The sequence below is a fragment of the Scyliorhinus torazame genome, chromosome 13 (genome assembly GCF_047496885.1).
Source record: "Scyliorhinus torazame isolate Kashiwa2021f chromosome 13, sScyTor2.1, whole genome shotgun sequence".
NCBI classification, from domain to species: Eukaryota; Metazoa; Chordata; class Chondrichthyes; order Carcharhiniformes; family Scyliorhinidae; genus Scyliorhinus; species Scyliorhinus torazame.
The window spans coordinates 183,777,138-183,794,667 of NC_092719.1; the positions used below are offsets into that span (position 1 = coordinate 183,777,138).

The window sequence follows — 17,530 nt, forward strand, 5'->3', positions numbered from 1 at the left end:
AATCTAGTGATCTCTGTGGCATGACTATCCTCTTTCCCGATTGCATGTTGCCAAATTGAGGGGCTATCTTGGTGTGCAGGACTTGGTATCAGCAAGCAGGTAAGGAGCTAATCATGTTAAAGTATTTGTATACAGCAAGCCATGAAGTTATAAAGACTTGATTTAACTTAAAGGTGAAGTATATTTTCAGAAAGCGAAATAAATTCGGGATTAGCGTGGAAGTTAGAATAAACTTTTTTTTTTTTAAAGAATTTTAAAAAAAGATATATGGGCTTTTTATCATTATGATGAAACTTGACATTACAGATACATGAAATTCGCTTTTCCGGATCACGGAATGTGTTTAGCAGTAATCATAAAGTTATAGATGTTTACAGCATGGAAACAGGCCCTTATGATTATGAAGTTAGTATACACTTAACCCAGTTACACCTTATTCAACAAGATGAAACATTTGCAAGGGTTTTTAAAGCAAGTCTAACATCATAAAAGTAGAAGCTCTAATCAATCAGTGTATTTCAATTAATTGCAGTCTTTTGCAGGTGGGTGGGGTCAGACTAAACTACGTGTTCTATAGTACCTCTTTCACTTCGGCCAGTCTACAGAACATGATCCCAAAGAGAAAATGCTGGAAAATCTCAGCAGGTCTGGCAGCATCTGTAGGGAGAGAAAAGAGCTAACGTTTCGAGTCCAGATGACCCTTTGTCAAAGCTAAAAGACAAAGAAAGTGGGAAATATTTATACTGTGGGGTGAGGGAATGAAAGATGGTTATTAGCCACAGAAACCAAGGGAACAGAGAGCTAATAACCACAGAAACCAAGGGAAAAGAGTGCTAATGGCAGTCCCCAGAGAGAACATGACACCTTGTAACCTTCCACACCAACCATTTTTTATCTTGCATTTGTATACATATATTTAAATGATTTCTTATTGGAGACAAATATTCACTTGGAAATAACTCACAACTACCTTAGAAATATCGAGTTAAATTTCATTCCACTGTCCTTCAAAGCATATTTAGTTTATATCAATGTTGAAACCTTAGTTATGTGCATTAAAAAATAAAGTCTGAAATCAGTATTGAATCTCTCCTACCTTCTGATGTTAGATATTACATTAGATCACATCATAAATAATGTCTTGAAGCTCTGATCTCCAACCTTGGAACCAGTCACTTGGTCCATGTGAGAACAACACTGCTGGCAATCTATTATTTTTTAATCTTTGCAAATATAGGGCAGAAAGATATCAAAAGATTAAAATGCCGTAAAATTAAGTGAAGAGATTTCCATTCAAACTAAAGTCCCAATTTTTACATGAAGATTGCGTTAGATGTTCAAGACCTCCAACCTGCATAACTAATTTCTTCAGTGGTTCACACCGCTAAATTACTCTTTGTTAATAAACTGTATTTGAATTTACATTATTTCATGGTAAAAACACCCTTGTACCACTTGAATTCCACAGAGCTGTTGGATATATTTGTACCATTGCTGTAAAATATGTACCAAGTTATTTTATCAGTCTATATTTATTAATTAACCAAGTTACTGGCTGCAAACCTATCTTTCTCCACTCCACTCCACAAAAAGTATTGAACAAGGTGCCACTCAAGAGATTATAAGTAAGGCTCATGGGATTAGGGAAATAAGTATAGATTGATTAATAGACAGAAAACAATAGACTGAACAAATTTTGGGGTGACTGGCTGTAACTAGTTGGGTGCTTGGATGTCAACAATGTATCATCTACATCAATGATGAGGGAATTAAGTACAATGTTTGCTGACCATACAAAACTAGGTGGTTGAAGCAAACCATAAAGAGACTGCAAAGCGATATAAACAGGATAAGTGAATGTGTAGCAGATGGGATATAATGTGGGAGCATGCAAAGTTATTCACTTTAGAAGGAAAATTAGATGCATGTTGGTATTCAGAGGGACCTGGGTGTCCCTTTATATGAACAAGAGGATGTTAATGTGAGGTATACAAAGCAATTGGAAAACAAATGGTATGTTGGTGTTTTCCAAAGGAATTGAAGTATCAGAGTAAAGGAAGATTAACTCCAATTATATAGGCTCTTTGTGACATTACACCTGGACTGCTGTGTAAAGTTTTGGTCTCCTTAGCCAAGGAAGGATATGCTTCCTTTTGAGGGGTAGAGCAAAGGCCAATTGAAATGATTCCTCCGATGAGGGCATTATCCTATAAAGATAGGCTTGGTCAATTAACCCTAACATTTGGAAGAATGTAAGGTGATTTCATAAAGACACAGTAAGATGCTCAAGGGGTTTGATGGGATAGATGCTGGGAGCATGCTTCCCTGGTTGGGAAGTCTAGAACTAGGAGTCACAGTCTTTGAATAAGGGATTCAAACATTTTGTACTGAAATGAAGAAACATTTCTTCACTCAGTGGTGTGAACTTTCGGAATTCTCCATCACAGATGCTGGTAGCTGCTCAGTCACTGAGCACATTCAACACCGAGGTCAGGCAATCTTTAAATATTGGGGAAAATGGGGATAGTGAGGGAAGGTGAAATTGAGGTCCAAGATTAGCCACAACAGTGTTGATTGGCAGGGCAGATTCAAATAACCAAATATCCTACTTCACCTATTTCTTATATTCTTATAAACGATTCTTTAACCAAGTCTTAATCTGTTTTCCAGCTGATGGTTAAGAGTGCTTGGAAGACTGTTGCACAAGTGCAGAATGGTGCACCTTTGACGAGCCTACCTGATACTGCACCAATTAAGGTGTCGGTTATCATAGGGGAGAACAGCAATAATTTGAATGGTAATTTCTTCGTTCTGAGGTCACGAGAACTCTTGGATTGCAAATTAATCTGCCTTCTGTGGTTTGCCACTTAATGAACCCAGATATACTATATTGATGAGAGTTGAGCTGAAAGTTGGAATTCACAGGCTAAAACAATAATATTGCCTGTTGCCCGTCGAAATAGCAAATATCGGGAGAGATTCTCCAGCCACATTGCACCCATCGCACATCCCGCAATGCCAGGAGAATAGTGGGAGAGCCCCAAAGTGGGCTGGGTGCCGACCAGTGCATGGTGCTCTCGTTTCGCTGCAGATGACGTAATCTGGTTCACGTCCTGGCTGGGCATGAGCCAGATTAACATATTTAAATCAGCATTTAAATAATGTGTGACCCTTTCAAGCTGGATTCTCCTGTCTCCCGGTATTCTTTCTCTTTCTTCCCCGCCTTCCCCCGTGCCGCCGCGCCCCCCCCCCGGCGGCAAAGTGCGAGTCCAGCGGAAATAACTACTGATCGCCGCCACAGATGATCAGACTTGACATCCACATCGGGGGGCTCCGAGGACATTGGAGCCACTGGGTGGTTGGGGCAAGGACAACCTGACACTGCCTTGGCAGTTGGCACTGCCAAGGGTGCCAGGTGGGGCCTGAAAGGGGAATGAAGGGACGGCATGAAGGAGGTGGGGTGTCGCTCAACTTGTGGGGGTTAATGCCAGCAAGGCTGATCAGATGGAGAAGGCGGCATTGAAACCCTGATGCCAGCTATGTTGGATTGTCACTTGGAGATTGGGCCCCTCTTTAATATTGACGCCCCGATCTCTCTGAAACCAGGCTTCTGACCTGTATAGGCCCCACCTCTCTCAATGCCGGTGCAAAACTGCCCCCTCCCGCCCCCTCCCTCCCAAGAAAACTTCTAAGCATGGGTGGATTACAATCTGGATTGCGCCCAACCACTCGGTGGGAACCATACATCATTTCTGGTCATAGTCTTAGGATAAGAGGTAGCAAATTTAAAACCGAGTTGAGGAGAAACTACTTCTCCCAAAGGGTTGTAAATCTGGAATTCACTACCCCAGATGCTGTGGATGTTGGGACAGTGAGTAAATTTAAGGAGGAGTTACAGATTTTTAAACTGATAATGGGTTGAAGGGTCATGGAGAACAGGCAGGATGGTGGAGTTAAGGCCAGGATAATCTCAGCCATGATGAAATGGTGGAACAGACTCAAAGGGCCCGATGGCCTTATTCTGCTCCTATATCTTATGAACTTATTTCCTGTCTGAGATCACACTTTGAAATCTTTGGGGAAAATGCCGCCCAATGTGTTTCGTATTTGAGTTAAAAAAATTTATTCAGCTTGATGCTCGAAATTAGCCAGAACACTAAGATTTTTCGCAAATGGGGTGAGTTACCAAACATTGTAGTGAAAAGTTGCACATAATGAAACAAAACTGGTCATCTTTAGTCTGTATCATTTAAAATCTCTTTTTGTTCTCTTTCAGGAGACTGTACAGCTGCACATGTTGAAGCAGTTGCTGAAATACACCCCGAATCCAGTGTGACTTGCGATCTGTATTTTAATAATGGTGCAATAGAAATCCCGCCTGAAGATTTGTTTAATGTTAAAACAGGATTTGATACACATACAGGTATTTTTTTTAAATTAGTTTCTACATAAGTAGCTCATCAGTGAGTTAGACATGTAGGATTTATAGTAAATTGACCACCTTATGGAATAATATTTCATTTAGTGCTTATTTTCAGACAGCTTTGGCACTGATTTGCTATCTTCTATGCATTTTGCTTATATTGGTGCCTGAAAAAAAGAAATGTGTTTGTTGTGTAAGTAGTTGCACTTGAATAACTGTCTTCATTCCTTGTTAGGACATTACACTTGTTCTGTTACAATGCAGAAATTGACTGATCACCAACTTAAAGTACTTAGTAAAGCCAAAACATCTGTCAATGTCAAAGCTTCGATACTTGGTTCTCATTTCATCGGAGAACAAATTGGTGCTAGCATTCCATTTTTACCTGGTTTTTATACTGACCATTCTGAGATCCTTTTGAGCAACCTATATACATCGACTGAAGTTACTGTGTTTGGAACTTCTGAAATTCTTGGGAATCTAGAGGTAAGGGACCAACTGGCATGTCTTAACTTATGTACTTGATACCCTTGTTAATTGTGATGTTAAACATATGTCTTTGATATGTAGAACCAGATAATTTCCTTCAGCTTTGGTTGCATTATTTCCACCATGGATAAAGAAGGCACTTGCTTGTTCTTGGAGTGAACATATTTGAACTGGAGCTGATGCATTACTTAGAATAATCATTAAAACTCCCCTGTACTGACTCTTTAGGACTGATAAACTTGCACCAGTAGGTGGGGTTATTTGTTGACTGATTTGCCCTGCTAAACTCATGTTGGCATGCGAAAGTTGAGAGCCATGGCAAAGGCCCAAGCATATGTTGTATTGCACAGATATCGAACACACAATGGCAAATTTTTAAAGAAATAAAAACACACAATATGTTTGTGACATTGTTGTTTTATTATGGTACCATGTGACTCCAAAATTAGTATTTTGAAAAATCGTCTTGAATTAAATGACTTAATCAGTAAAATTGTATAACAATTTAAGTATTTTTTCCATGTGCAAAATCAGCATACTTGAAACTCATATTTTCTCTACACCTGGACTTACCTATAAAAAATACATATATTACCTTGGGTGGAACGGTGGTAAGGTGTATGCACTGCTGCCCCACAGCGCCAGGTTTAATTCCGACCTTGAGGGACTGAGGGAATTTGCATGTTCTCCCCGTGTCTGCATGGGTTCCGGGTGCTCCAGATTCCTCCCACAGTCCAAAGATGTGCAGGTTAGGTGGCTTGGCCATGCTAAAATGCCCCTTAGTGACCAAAGATTAGGTGGGGTTATGGGGCCAGGGTGGGGGCAAGTGTTATATATATATTACCTACACCATAGAATTCCTACAGTGCAGAAGGAGGCCACTAAGCACATCGAATCTGCACCAACCCTTTGAAAGAGCACCCAACCTAGGCCCACTCCCACGTCCTATTCCTACAGCCCCATAACCCCACCTAACCTACACATCCCTGGACGTTAAGGGGTAATTTAGTCCCTTTACATCCACCCAACCTTTACATCTTTGGACAGTGGGAGGAAATGGAGCACTCTGAGGAAACCCACACAGACACAGGGAGAAAATACAAACTCCACACATACAGCCACTCCAGGCAATAATTGAACCCGGTCCCTGGCGCTGTGAGGTAGCAGTGCTAACCACTGTGTTGCCCTTATATTTATGTAATATACCTTTTATACATATCGTACTTATACATATATTTGAACTGTGTTTTTCTAAACTGCTAGATTTTCAACTTCCTTTATACTATTGAAGAAATGTTGTCCCATTTATCTTTATCATAATGGCAGCAATTGCGTGGTGGGATTGAAATGGAAGTGCTTGTCAATGTACAATTATAAAAATACTACCACATGTGGCCATACCATAATTCTCCATATGGCTGTATGGGAGTTCTCAAATGGATCACATCCTTGCCCTTTTCCTTTTATTGGCAGCATTCCTGGATGTTTTTCTGTACCAGATTAAATCTTGCACATAATTAACAACCCCTGCCCCAATTCACAGGTGGCCAAGAATTCTAGAAGGGGTTACCTCTCCGCTGGGGTATCTAGAAAACATTTGACTCAGGAAGTGAAATGAGAGGCTGGAAGTCCACCAGTTTGTGCCAAATAATACTCTCAGATTGTTGAATAAGTATTGCTTTCATGTAGTTAGCACTGTAAACAGGTTGCTTTTCCATATCATACTTGTATAAAGCGTGTCACTTTGCCTCTTCCTAGCCTATAGAATGTGTAATCTATGTATTATAGTAATATAAGGAGTATTCTCTTCCCCTTAGGTTAAACCAGGATCACCATTGATAATTATTCAACAAAGGGAAAGATTCTATGGGCTACAAAGCTATGTGAAGTTTACAGTCACCTTGTCTGACACCAGGCTAATAAGCCAGGGACCAATGTCAACAACGCTTGTCATTTCCAACTCCATGACAGACCAATCAGTCTCTATTCCAGTGAAAGTCCTGCACTTTACTGATAAAAGTACAGAAGCACAACGTAAGTTTATATATTTTGATTATCTTTGATAGACTAAGTGCTTCTATATCAATTCTATGAACTCAGTAATCAGGCATAGGCTGACTCTGCAGAAATATATAACAAGCAGGCCAGACAGCTTTTCAGAAGCTTGGTTGAGGTGAAAGTTTGGGATAGCTCGGTGGCAGAGCGGTTAGCACTGCTGCCTCACAGCTCCAGGGTCCCGGCCTCGGGTGATGGTCTGTGTGGAGTTTGCACTTTCTCCCCGTGTCTGCGTGGATTTCCTCCGGGTGCTCCGATTTCCTCCCACAGTTCAAAGATGTGCAAATTAGGTGGATTGGCCATGCTAGTTGGATTGGCCATGCTAAATTGCCCCTTAGTGTCCAAAAGGTTCGGTTGGGTTATGGGGTTAGGGTGGAGGCGTGGCTTGGGTAGGGTGCTCTTTTCAACGGCTGGTGCAGACTCGATAGGCCGAATGGCCTCCTTCTGCACTGTAAATTCTATGGTTCTAAATTGTTCTGAACTATTCTGTCATATATATAAATGCATGTTTTGTTTAAAAAAGACATAAAGCAAAGTCAATTCCAGGAAAATAGGAACAGAACACTCAACTGAAGAGATTTATAACTTGCCAATTCCTCTGTTCATTAGCAAGAAGAAATTTGAAGCTACCCTGGTGATAAATGGCTGGCATGATTAGACCAGTTGGCCAATCAAGCCTTGATATCTGGAGCATCTTGAATAGACATATCCCTCCCCTTAGCAACATAGCCACTGGGAGAGACAAGACATTTTTAAAACAGAGCCAGGAAATTGGGCAACTCTTGAAAATTCATTCCTGACCACCACCGCCATCTATTAAAAGCAGCCAGGTGATCTTGGTGACTATGACCAGGATTTGAAAGATGGTGGGGTTTCCTGTTCCGCCATCCCAAGAGTTGGCAGGAACACGTCTCCACTGTCTTGCCGTGCAGTTATTTCAAACTCCAATGAGCATCAATTGGTTGCAGATGGGACTTCTGCCCTTCACTCGGGAGGAAGTACAGCCTTGAACAGCTGCCAGTCAATCTGATGGCCAGTAGTTCTTCTGGAAAAATGTGATCTCTGCCCCAGCCAAGAGCCAGCCATGCTCTCTTGAATGTGCACTCATTACACAAGCAAGTAAATCATTTCAGAGGCTCTCTACTCTGGGTAAAGAAGAACTTCCAACATCCATCCTATTCTTACTTCTGCATAATTTGTGCACAATCTGTCAAACTATCAATAGGCATGCAAGCTAACATGTTTGTTTTCTATACCTCAATCGGGTCACTTCAAAGTCCATGCTTTGAAATAAATAGAGTCAGTTTTTAAAAATCCTTTAAGCAACTATGGTTCTTTAGGCTAGGTATCATTCTTTTAACTCTCCTGTGACCTTTTCCAAGGCCACAATATTTCGCACCATGTTTTTAAAAAAAATACGTTTATTCAAGTTTTCCAACAAAATTTTTGACAAACCTGCCCCAATAACAGAAGATAAAAGAAACGCAAACACAACAATTAACATTGTACAAAACATTTACATTGGGTTTCCCCATGTAGCCCCCCATATGACATTTAACGGTACTCGTAGGGGAAGCCCCACCCCCATTCCCCGGGGGTAACCCAAACATCTCCTCCAGCGCCCCTAGGCTCGCAAACGTCCCGTCTATGAACAGGGCCCCTATTCTCCTAATCCCTGCCCGATGCCAGCTCCGAAATCCCCCATCCATCCTTCCCGGGACGAACCGATGATTCTCACGAATCAGGGACCCAACCGAGGCTCCCACCTCGCCCCTGTGTCGCCTCCACTGCCCCCAGATCCTCAGCGTTGCCGCCACCACCGGACTCGTGGTGTACCTTGTCGACGAGAGTGGCAGCGGTGCCGTCACCAGCGCCCTCAGGCTCGTGCCCACACGACGCCATCTCCAACCTCTTCCACGCCGCCCCCTCTCCCTCCATTACCCACTTACGGATCATCGCCACATTGGCTGCCCAATAGTATCTGCACAAATTTGGCAGAGCCAGCCCCCCCCCCCCCCCCCCCCCCCCCCCCCCCCCCCCCCCCCACTGTCCCTACCCCGCTCCAGAAACACCCTCTTTACTCTCGGGATCTTATTTGCCCACACGAAACCCATGATGCTCCTGCTTACCCGTTTGAAAAAGGCCTTGGGAATCATAATGGGAAGGCACTAGAACACAAATAGAAACCTCGGGAAGACCACCATTTTAACCGACTGCACCCTGCCCGCCAGCAAGAGTGGCAGCACATCCCATCTTTTAAAATCCTCCTCCATCTGTTCCACCAACCGCGTCAAATTGAGTTTGTGCAGGGCCCCCCCCCAACTCCCAGCCACCAGGATCCCTAAGTACCGAAGGCTCCTTTCCGCCCTTTTCAGCGGCAGGTCGTCTATCCCCCTTCTCTGGTCCCCTGGATGCACCACAAAGAGCTCACTTTTCCCGACATTCAAGTTATACCCCGAGAAGTCCCTTTTCGCACCATGGTAACAGACGAAAACTGGGCATTGTACTTCAGATGACCTAATGATCAAGCTGTTAAATAACATTGAAATGGGCAGCACGATGGGGCAGTGGGTTAGCACTTGAAGGTTACCTACATTATCACCAGGATTTTCCAGAAATGGAAGCTCTTTAAGTCATGGCCAAAGTTCCTACAAAGGAACCTTCTAGTTTTGTACTTTATAGGGAAGGTACAGCCTTTGCAGGAATCTCAAAAACGAATTCATTGGCAGGCTAGAAGAATCTGTTCAACCTGTGGCAAGAGTGCAATTACTTGAAACTGTGCATCTGGAAGATTGGTTTGTGGCTGCGGGTGTCAAGAATGTGTAATTGAACAAGGAGAGTAAAGAATCTGAGTAATCGAGATTCAGTATAGACAAATGAATTGGAACCAGATTTTTGTATTCACATACAGTCTTGGGTGCTTTTTATAATGATTCTTATCTAAGCAGTTGGCTTGACAGATTTCCTCTTGAGATATTGCATTGACATTTAACCCAACTTTAACCTTAAGCTTACCAAACAGCTTAAATGCCACTCCCTTCCAATCAGAAGCAACAATCATGCATAGCAATGTGCTAATCTTGAAGTTTGACTATTTGACATCTGATTTACATCTTATTAAAGAGGAGCAACTGAGCTGTACATGTTATTTCTAGAAGTGCACGTTATTGTCGTAAAGATTGATGTAAACCAAGTGGCAGCCATCACCGTATGGTGATGCTGTTGAGCAAATGTTTTGATTAAACTACAGCTGCCAGGGCAGCACGGTGGCACAGTGGTTAGCCCTGCTGCCTCACTGCGCTGAGGTCCGGGTTCGATCCCGGCTCTGGGTCACTCTCCGTGTCGAGTTTGCACATTCTCTCCGTGTTTATGTGGTTTCGTCCCCACAACCCAAAGATGTGCAGGCTAGGTGGATTGGCCATGCTAAATTGCCCCTTAATTGGAAAAAATTAATTGGGTACTCTTTTTTTATAAAAAAAAAAAAAAAATTTAAAGCTACAGCTGCCAAATTTTGTGGCCAATTAATGTTCTTGCATTTCGCTTTTAATTTACATTTTGATGTACCTATCTTTAGGCAATAAAGGCACCATCATTTGTCTTGACCCGATATTTGTGATTAAACTCAAAATTATATGGCCAGCTCATGTTTTTCTTGGGTGACATGCTCAATCAGTAAGATAGAAAGCATATTACGGAAGAACTTCTTGTTCCTTTGTCCTGACACCATTATTAATATGGGTGCCTCACACGTTTCTAGTTTGTGGGGAGAGTGAAAGCTGAACTGGCAAGGTGGGATGGTCTCCCTCTGTCACTGGCGGGTCGGTTACAGGCAGTTAAAATGAACGTGTTGCCACGATTTCTGTTTATTTTTCAATGCCTGCCGATTTTCCTGCCAAAGGCTTTTTTCAGAGAGATTGAGGGAAGGATTACGTCGTTCATATGGGGAGAGAAGGTGGCCAGAGTTAGAAAGGTGCTACTACAGAGGGGAAGGCAGGCAGGGGGTTTGGGTCTTCCGAACCTGATGTATTACCATTGGGCGGTGAACGTGGAGAAGGTGCGGAGCTGGGTCAGAGGGGTTGATTCCCAGTGGGTCAGAATGGAGCAGAGTTTGTGCAGGGGGTTGGGATTGAAAGCACTAGCAACAGCGCCGCTCCCAATAGCCCCGGGGAAGTAGAATATAGAACATTACAGCGCAGTACAGCCGCTTTGGCCCTCAATGTTGCGCCGACCTGTGAAACCACTCTAAAGCCCATCTACACTATTCCCTTATCGTCCATATGTCTATCCAATGACCATTTGAATGCCCTTCGTGTTGGCGAGTCCACTACTGTTGCAGGCAGGGCAATCCACGCCCCTACTACTCTGAGTAAAGAACCTACCTCTGACATCTGTCATATCTATCTCCCCTCAACTTAAAGCTATGTCCCCTCGTGCTAGACATTACCATCCGAGAAAGAAGGCTCTCACTGTCCACCCTATCCAATCCTCTGATCATCTTGTATGCCTCAATTAAGTCACCTCTTAACCTTCTTCTCTCTAACAAAAACAGCCTCAAGTCCCTCAGCCTTTCCTCATAAGATCTTCCCTCCATACCAGGCAACATTCTGGTAAATCTCCTCTGCACCCTTGCCAATGCTTCCACATCCTTCCTATAATGCGGCGACCAGAATTGCACGCAATACTCCAAGTGCGGCCGCACCACAGTTTTGTACAGCTGCAACATGACTTCATGGCTCCAAAACTCAATCCCTCTACCAATAAAAGCTAACACACCGTATGCCTTCTTAACAACCCTCTCAACCTGGATGGCTACTTTCAGGGATCTATGTACATGGACACCAAGATCTCTCTGCTCATCCACACTGCCAAGAATCTTACCATTAGCCCAGTACTCTGTCTTCCTGTTATTCGTTCCAAAATGAATCACCTTACACTTTTCTGCATTAAACTCCATTTGCCACCTCTCAGCCCAGCGCTGCAGCTTATCTATGTCCCTCTGTAACTTGTAACATCCTTCCGCACTGTCCACAACTCCACTGACTTTAGTGTCATCTGCAAATTTACTCACCCATCCTTCCAAGCCCTCCTCAGTACTCAGGGAATCCGGTAATAATAGCTTCATTGAGAATTTGGAGGCAGTTTCGCCAACATTTCGGGTTGGGGGCAGCGTCAAGGGAAATGCCAATTCGGGAGAACCACAGATTTGAGCCAGGAAGGTGGGATGGAAGTTTTCGGAAATGGCAGGAGAAGGCGATTAAGACACGGAAAGATTTGTTTCTTAGGGGTCGGTTTGCAGGATTGAAGGAGCTGGAAGCGAAGTATGGGCTGGCGCAGGAGGAAATGTTTAGATACATGCAGGTTCGAGATTTTGCCAGAAAGGGGATACAGAACTTTCCGGAGGAGCCGGCCTCCACATTGCTGGAGGAGGTGCTGATGACAGGGGGGCTGGAGAAGAGGGCAGTGTCAGTGGCTTACGGACTTATTTTGGAAGAGGAGAAGGCACCACTGGAAGGGATCAAAGCAAAGTGGGAGGAAGAGTTGGGAGAGGATATGGAGGAGGGGTTCTGGTGTGAGGTGCTCCGGAGAGTGAATGCCTCCACCTCGTGCGTGAGGTTGGAGCTGATACAGTTGAAGGTGGTATACAGAGCACACCTCACGAGGGCGAGGTTGAGCCAATTCTTTGAAGGAGTAGTGGATGTGTGTGAACGTTGCGGGGGGCCCCCGCTAATCACGTTCATATGTTTTGGTCCTGTCCAAAGCTAGAGGATTACTGGAAGGAGGTTTTTAGGGTAATTTCTAAAATGGTGTACAGGAAACTGGACCCGGGCCCCCGGGAGGCCATATTCGGGGTGTCGGACCAGCCAGGGTTGGAAACGGATGCGGAGGCAGATGTTGAAGCCTTCGCCTCGTTGATCTTCCGAAGGTGGATCCTGATGGGATGGAGACCAACCTTTCCACCTTGTGCCCTGGCGTGGCGGGGGGATCTGTTGGAATTCTTGACTCTTGAGAAGGTTAAGTTTGAACTGAGGGGAAGGATAGAAGGGTTCTACAATTCATGGGCATTATTCATTATGCACTTTCAAGAACTGGATAACATCGAACATTAGTTTGGGGGGGGGGGTGAGAGGGTTGGGGAGAGCGGGGGGCGGTGTGTGTTAATGGGGGGGGGGGTGAGAGGGTTGGGGAGAGCGGGGGGCGGTGTGTGTTAATGGTGGCGATGGGTGATTCCGGATTCCTTTTTGTCATTTGTTTATGTGAACAGGTGGGCGAATGTTTTGAGTTTGGTGGGAGGATGGGATCATTGTTATTGATATGGGGATTGACATATTTGTTACTGATCATTGTTTATTGTTGGTGGGTGTAAATTTGGGAGAAAATGTGAAAAAGGAGGAAAATAAAGAATTTCTAAAAAAAAAATATGGGTGCCTCACTCACCACCCTTCCTGCTGAACAAATTCTCTGGACTGTAACAAGGCATCTTCCAACTGGAGTGGAAACATGATCCAGATACACAACCAGACCTTTCATTTAGTAGTCCCCATATTTGTTTTTGAGTTGTTGCCAAGGAACGGATTTGTTCATCAATTTTCAGAACCTAGATTGCCAAGTTTCTGCTTGAGCCATGATGCTCTACAAAATGGGGAAGGAGAGAGAAAAATAATTTTAGTGACATTATTATTTCCTCTTCATACCTACTAACATTTGAGCAGGGCTATAATTCCATGCGTGCCAACCACTCTGTCATCTCATCCAAATGGTTACTTTTTATGTCTGTGCCCAGTCCGTTTTGCTGGGCAGCTTAACTGAGGACAGAACTACAGCCAAGGCTTATCCAGTTCACCCTTGCATACATGCTAATATTTTCTGTTGTGGGTGAATGGAGATCAGTCTGTTAAGTTTGTCCAGGGCCATTAAGCCGATTGCAGTATCTTTACCACATCTGAGATCTGTTGACTCGGTACAAAGTTGGCAGTGAAGCTGGGATTATTTGCATGCATTTGATTTAGTTCCATGTTGTAGTGCTTTCAATGACTAGAGCCTTCATGAGTACACTACTCTAATCAAATCTAATGCACAATGTTTTGAAACCTGTGAATTTGTGTAACTCTCAGGCACGCAATGTTACAAAGTGTTTTAACTGTTTCCGTTTGTCTTTTCTCAGCTGATATCACAGCAGCTCACTGGGAAGGCGTTGGTTTCTTCCAGCAGTTTGTTCAGTCTTACCAAGTTATGTTCTTCACAATCTTTGCCTTACTTGCGGCAACTGCAATTATGATTATTGGTAAGAACTACTAATTTGAAGAAAAGTTAACTGATATGATTTTACTATTCTTAAATATTTATTAATTTTTTTCAGCCTATCATGCATTCTTTTCGCCACGAGAGCCAGTTTATCACCCAGCATTTATTACTCGGACCCCGCCTCGAGGAGGTAACGCTTATTATTTGTAAGGTGTTCATTATCAAAGATTTCTGTTCAATTTTGGAAATTGGTGTATAACAATTTAATTTGTTGATTAAGTTCTTGTTTTGGGAATCTGTTAAATCTAAATGTGTTGGACGTTTAGCATTTTGGCTCTGGTTTTTGAACTCCAATCAAAATAAAAGATGAGACAATGTGTTGAAATGTCATAATTTCATTTTGAATTGGCTTTAATATCAGTTGGTTGACATTTTAATCTATATTCGTGGCTGGATTTGTATATTACAAAGTAGTTATGATATATCCCTAAGCATTTAACATCTAAAGCATCCTGGCTTTTGACAATCCTGAGACCCTTTTATTAAGTCTTTTTTTTAAATCATTCTCGCTGGAGCTTTACATAAAGAGTGGTTTCACGCAGGAAATGGGGGGTAGAAACAAACCCATCTCATTCCACACTTTTTTGAATTCCGTGTTGATCTCAATCACAAAACAGCACCTAGAAAGCGAAATGCTGCTTTCATTCTGTCCCAACCTAGTCTCAGCCTCGGATACAATATTCACTTGCTCTTCTCTTCTGGTAAAACAATGTGAGTCCTTGCATTCTTTGATAATAGTTTACTTCAAATTGTTGGTGAGTTTTTGTTGTGCATCTGTGTGGTTGAATTTAAACTTATTTTACATGCCAGTCTTAATAGCTGCCAGAAGACACAGATTTATATCACCTCAATCTGGGCTGTATTGGAATTTTTTTCTTTCCTTAGACAAATATGTTAACCCACTAAACAACCCAGGCCCAGTATAGCAAACCCTGTCCTTTTCATCTGGCTAATTTATAAGCCATCTTGGAGGGTTACACACTGTTTTAAATGTGCATTGCATGGATTAAGAGCCATGTACTTCATAGAGTAATAAATTGGAACATAACTGTATTAAAGTTTCACTTCTGTTGATTCCCTTTAGGGTTTTCTCCTCCACCTGCTCATTTTAATACAAGCATGCACTCCAGTGATAAAAGCAGTCCACGGTATCGATTGTGGAGTACAGGTTATCATTCCAACGGATCTTCACCGGGAAACACTTGAAAAAAGGAATGCCCAATACAACCAAGGAGCATCTGTCCACAATCTTTCTTAATTATAGTGCCTTATTTTCTGTTTTTATTTTTATTTTTAATCCCTACCTCATAAAGGCATTTGAGGCCTCCCCCCCCAACCACTCTTTTTGATGTCTGTTTGCACAAGTACTACTCAATCTTAAGTATCCTGCTTTGCTAGTGATGCTCGGATGGGTAGTGTCAGCAGGCTGTTCAAAATTGAGGGCATCATAGCCATGCACTGTGTTGTCCTGGCCTGGCTTTTATGAGTAAACAATTGCAGCAGGGTGGTAGTACAGTGATCAGGGATGCCAGTCGTTCCTTTCTCCTCGGCTCTGGAGGATTGAGGCCACTCAATGAGAGTACCCGAGTATCATTCCAGTTTAGACAGGTTAACTGAGAACAGACCAGGAATTAAGCCCAGGTCTCAGTGGCTCAGTTATCTCTTAGCAAAAAGTTTGAGCCATTCGGAAGCTCTCTCCAGAGTGTATCTCTAAAATGTTGAATTTCTTCAAAGTGAGGTGTGACCATCCACATGAAAAATGAACCCTGTGGTAGATGAACGTGCTTTCTGTGATCCTGACTAGTTATTTTTGTAGCAAACAGTGGAATTGTGTTTTGCAGTTAATGGTTCTATTAATTTTGCAGTATGAAATTATACTTGTATTTTTTATACTGTTTGTGAAAGTATCTGAAGCTTTTTTTTGTTTGACTGGCTGTTTTGAAGTTGTGCATATTTGCATATTTTGTAATATTTAACCTGGATTTGAGCAAATAAGAGCCTGAATTGCATTTTTCTGTGAAACTGTAGGAGGGAAGAATGGTAAAATTTATATTGTAATGTTTAACGTTGAGCATCTATGTTTGTTGTCTAGGGAATTTATGGTATTAATATTTACATTCGGATTATCACAGTAAAGAGCTTCAACTTGAGTAAATGGAAGCTTTTTAACAACACATGATGTATAATTTTGGTAATTTGCAACCATTGTAAATCCAATGTACCCATTCATTTTTTTCAGACATTTAATATTGGTCCTCCTGTGTGGAAACATAACTCTTCTTTGCTTTTCTATGACTGACAATACCTCAGTACTCTGGCCAAACCAAGTTTGTGCTTGTAGTTAAAATGTGATTTTTTTTTTTTAATGTTAAGTTTATGCAGCATATCTTAAATGCTGAGTTTACTTGAACAGACCAAATACTCAGCATCATGTGATCTTTAATTTGCCCTGATTTACCTGTTCATGTGAATCTGATTTGTGTTGAACTTTGAAGTTGTATCACTGACCTGCCTTAAAAACCACTGTAACTAATGAAAGATAAGAATATGAAGTGTAGTGAAACTACCAGAGTTTTTTTGTTTATTTTCAAAGTGATGCATTGTTTTTTTTTTTAAAGTGTTTCTCAAGTAATAAATGTCACCAAAGACATTCTTCTTTATTGATGTCATTATTTGGTAATGTTTAGTTGAACATATACATGTTTATCAATCATTTTTAGATTGCTTGTTCTTGGGATGCCTAGCAAGTATTAAATATTCATACTGATTTTTTCATTGGAAACCCTGCTGGAAGAATTAAAATCTAGTAGCTCTGCTAACCAAGAAAATAAGAATCCAAAACTGGTATATTCCCATATGGACTATATATTGATCAAGGGTGCACTTTTGGTCAAATGTAGCATGTGTTAAACCAGGTTAAAGAGATTATTGTGCGATCAGAGGAAAGTAGGACAAAGGGCACTGACCGTAAGGAAACATGTTTTAGTATCATACTCGTAAGAGATATCTGGAAAGGAGGTTAAATTTGTGAAGAACAAAATTGAAGATTTGGGGGAGATTTTTCATGTGGGGATGGGGAGTGTTGGGAATACTCACTCTCGAATTATTGGGCAACATATTGGAGAGGATTCTGAATTTGGTTTAGTGTAGGTACTTGGAAGACCTGAAATGGGTCAGCTGGTCTTTACCCTGGATTATTAAAAGAGATTTAAAAGGAAATATATGGGGTGCAATCCCAGTGAAAAATGGTGTTAATCTGTG

The 17,530-nt window shown here is 42.1% G+C and overlaps 1 protein-coding gene across 1 annotated transcript in view; it reads left to right on the forward strand.

Moving 5' to 3' along the window:
- The window catches only part of nup210 (nucleoporin 210), a 154,711-nt gene extending 137,792 nt beyond the window's left edge, over positions 1-16,919 (forward strand). The window contains exons 34-40 of the mRNA XM_072472543.1: positions 2,671-2,797; positions 4,277-4,423; positions 4,659-4,909; positions 6,730-6,946; positions 14,130-14,249; positions 14,325-14,399; positions 15,354-16,919. Coding sequence (XP_072328644.1) covers positions 2,671-2,797; positions 4,277-4,423; positions 4,659-4,909; positions 6,730-6,946; positions 14,130-14,249; positions 14,325-14,399; positions 15,354-15,475 — 1,059 coding nt within the window. The 3' untranslated portion in view covers positions 15,476-16,919. The remainder of the gene's footprint in view (positions 1-2,670; positions 2,798-4,276; positions 4,424-4,658; positions 4,910-6,729; positions 6,947-14,129; positions 14,250-14,324; positions 14,400-15,353) is intronic.
- Positions 16,920-17,530: the final 611 nt, after the last annotated feature.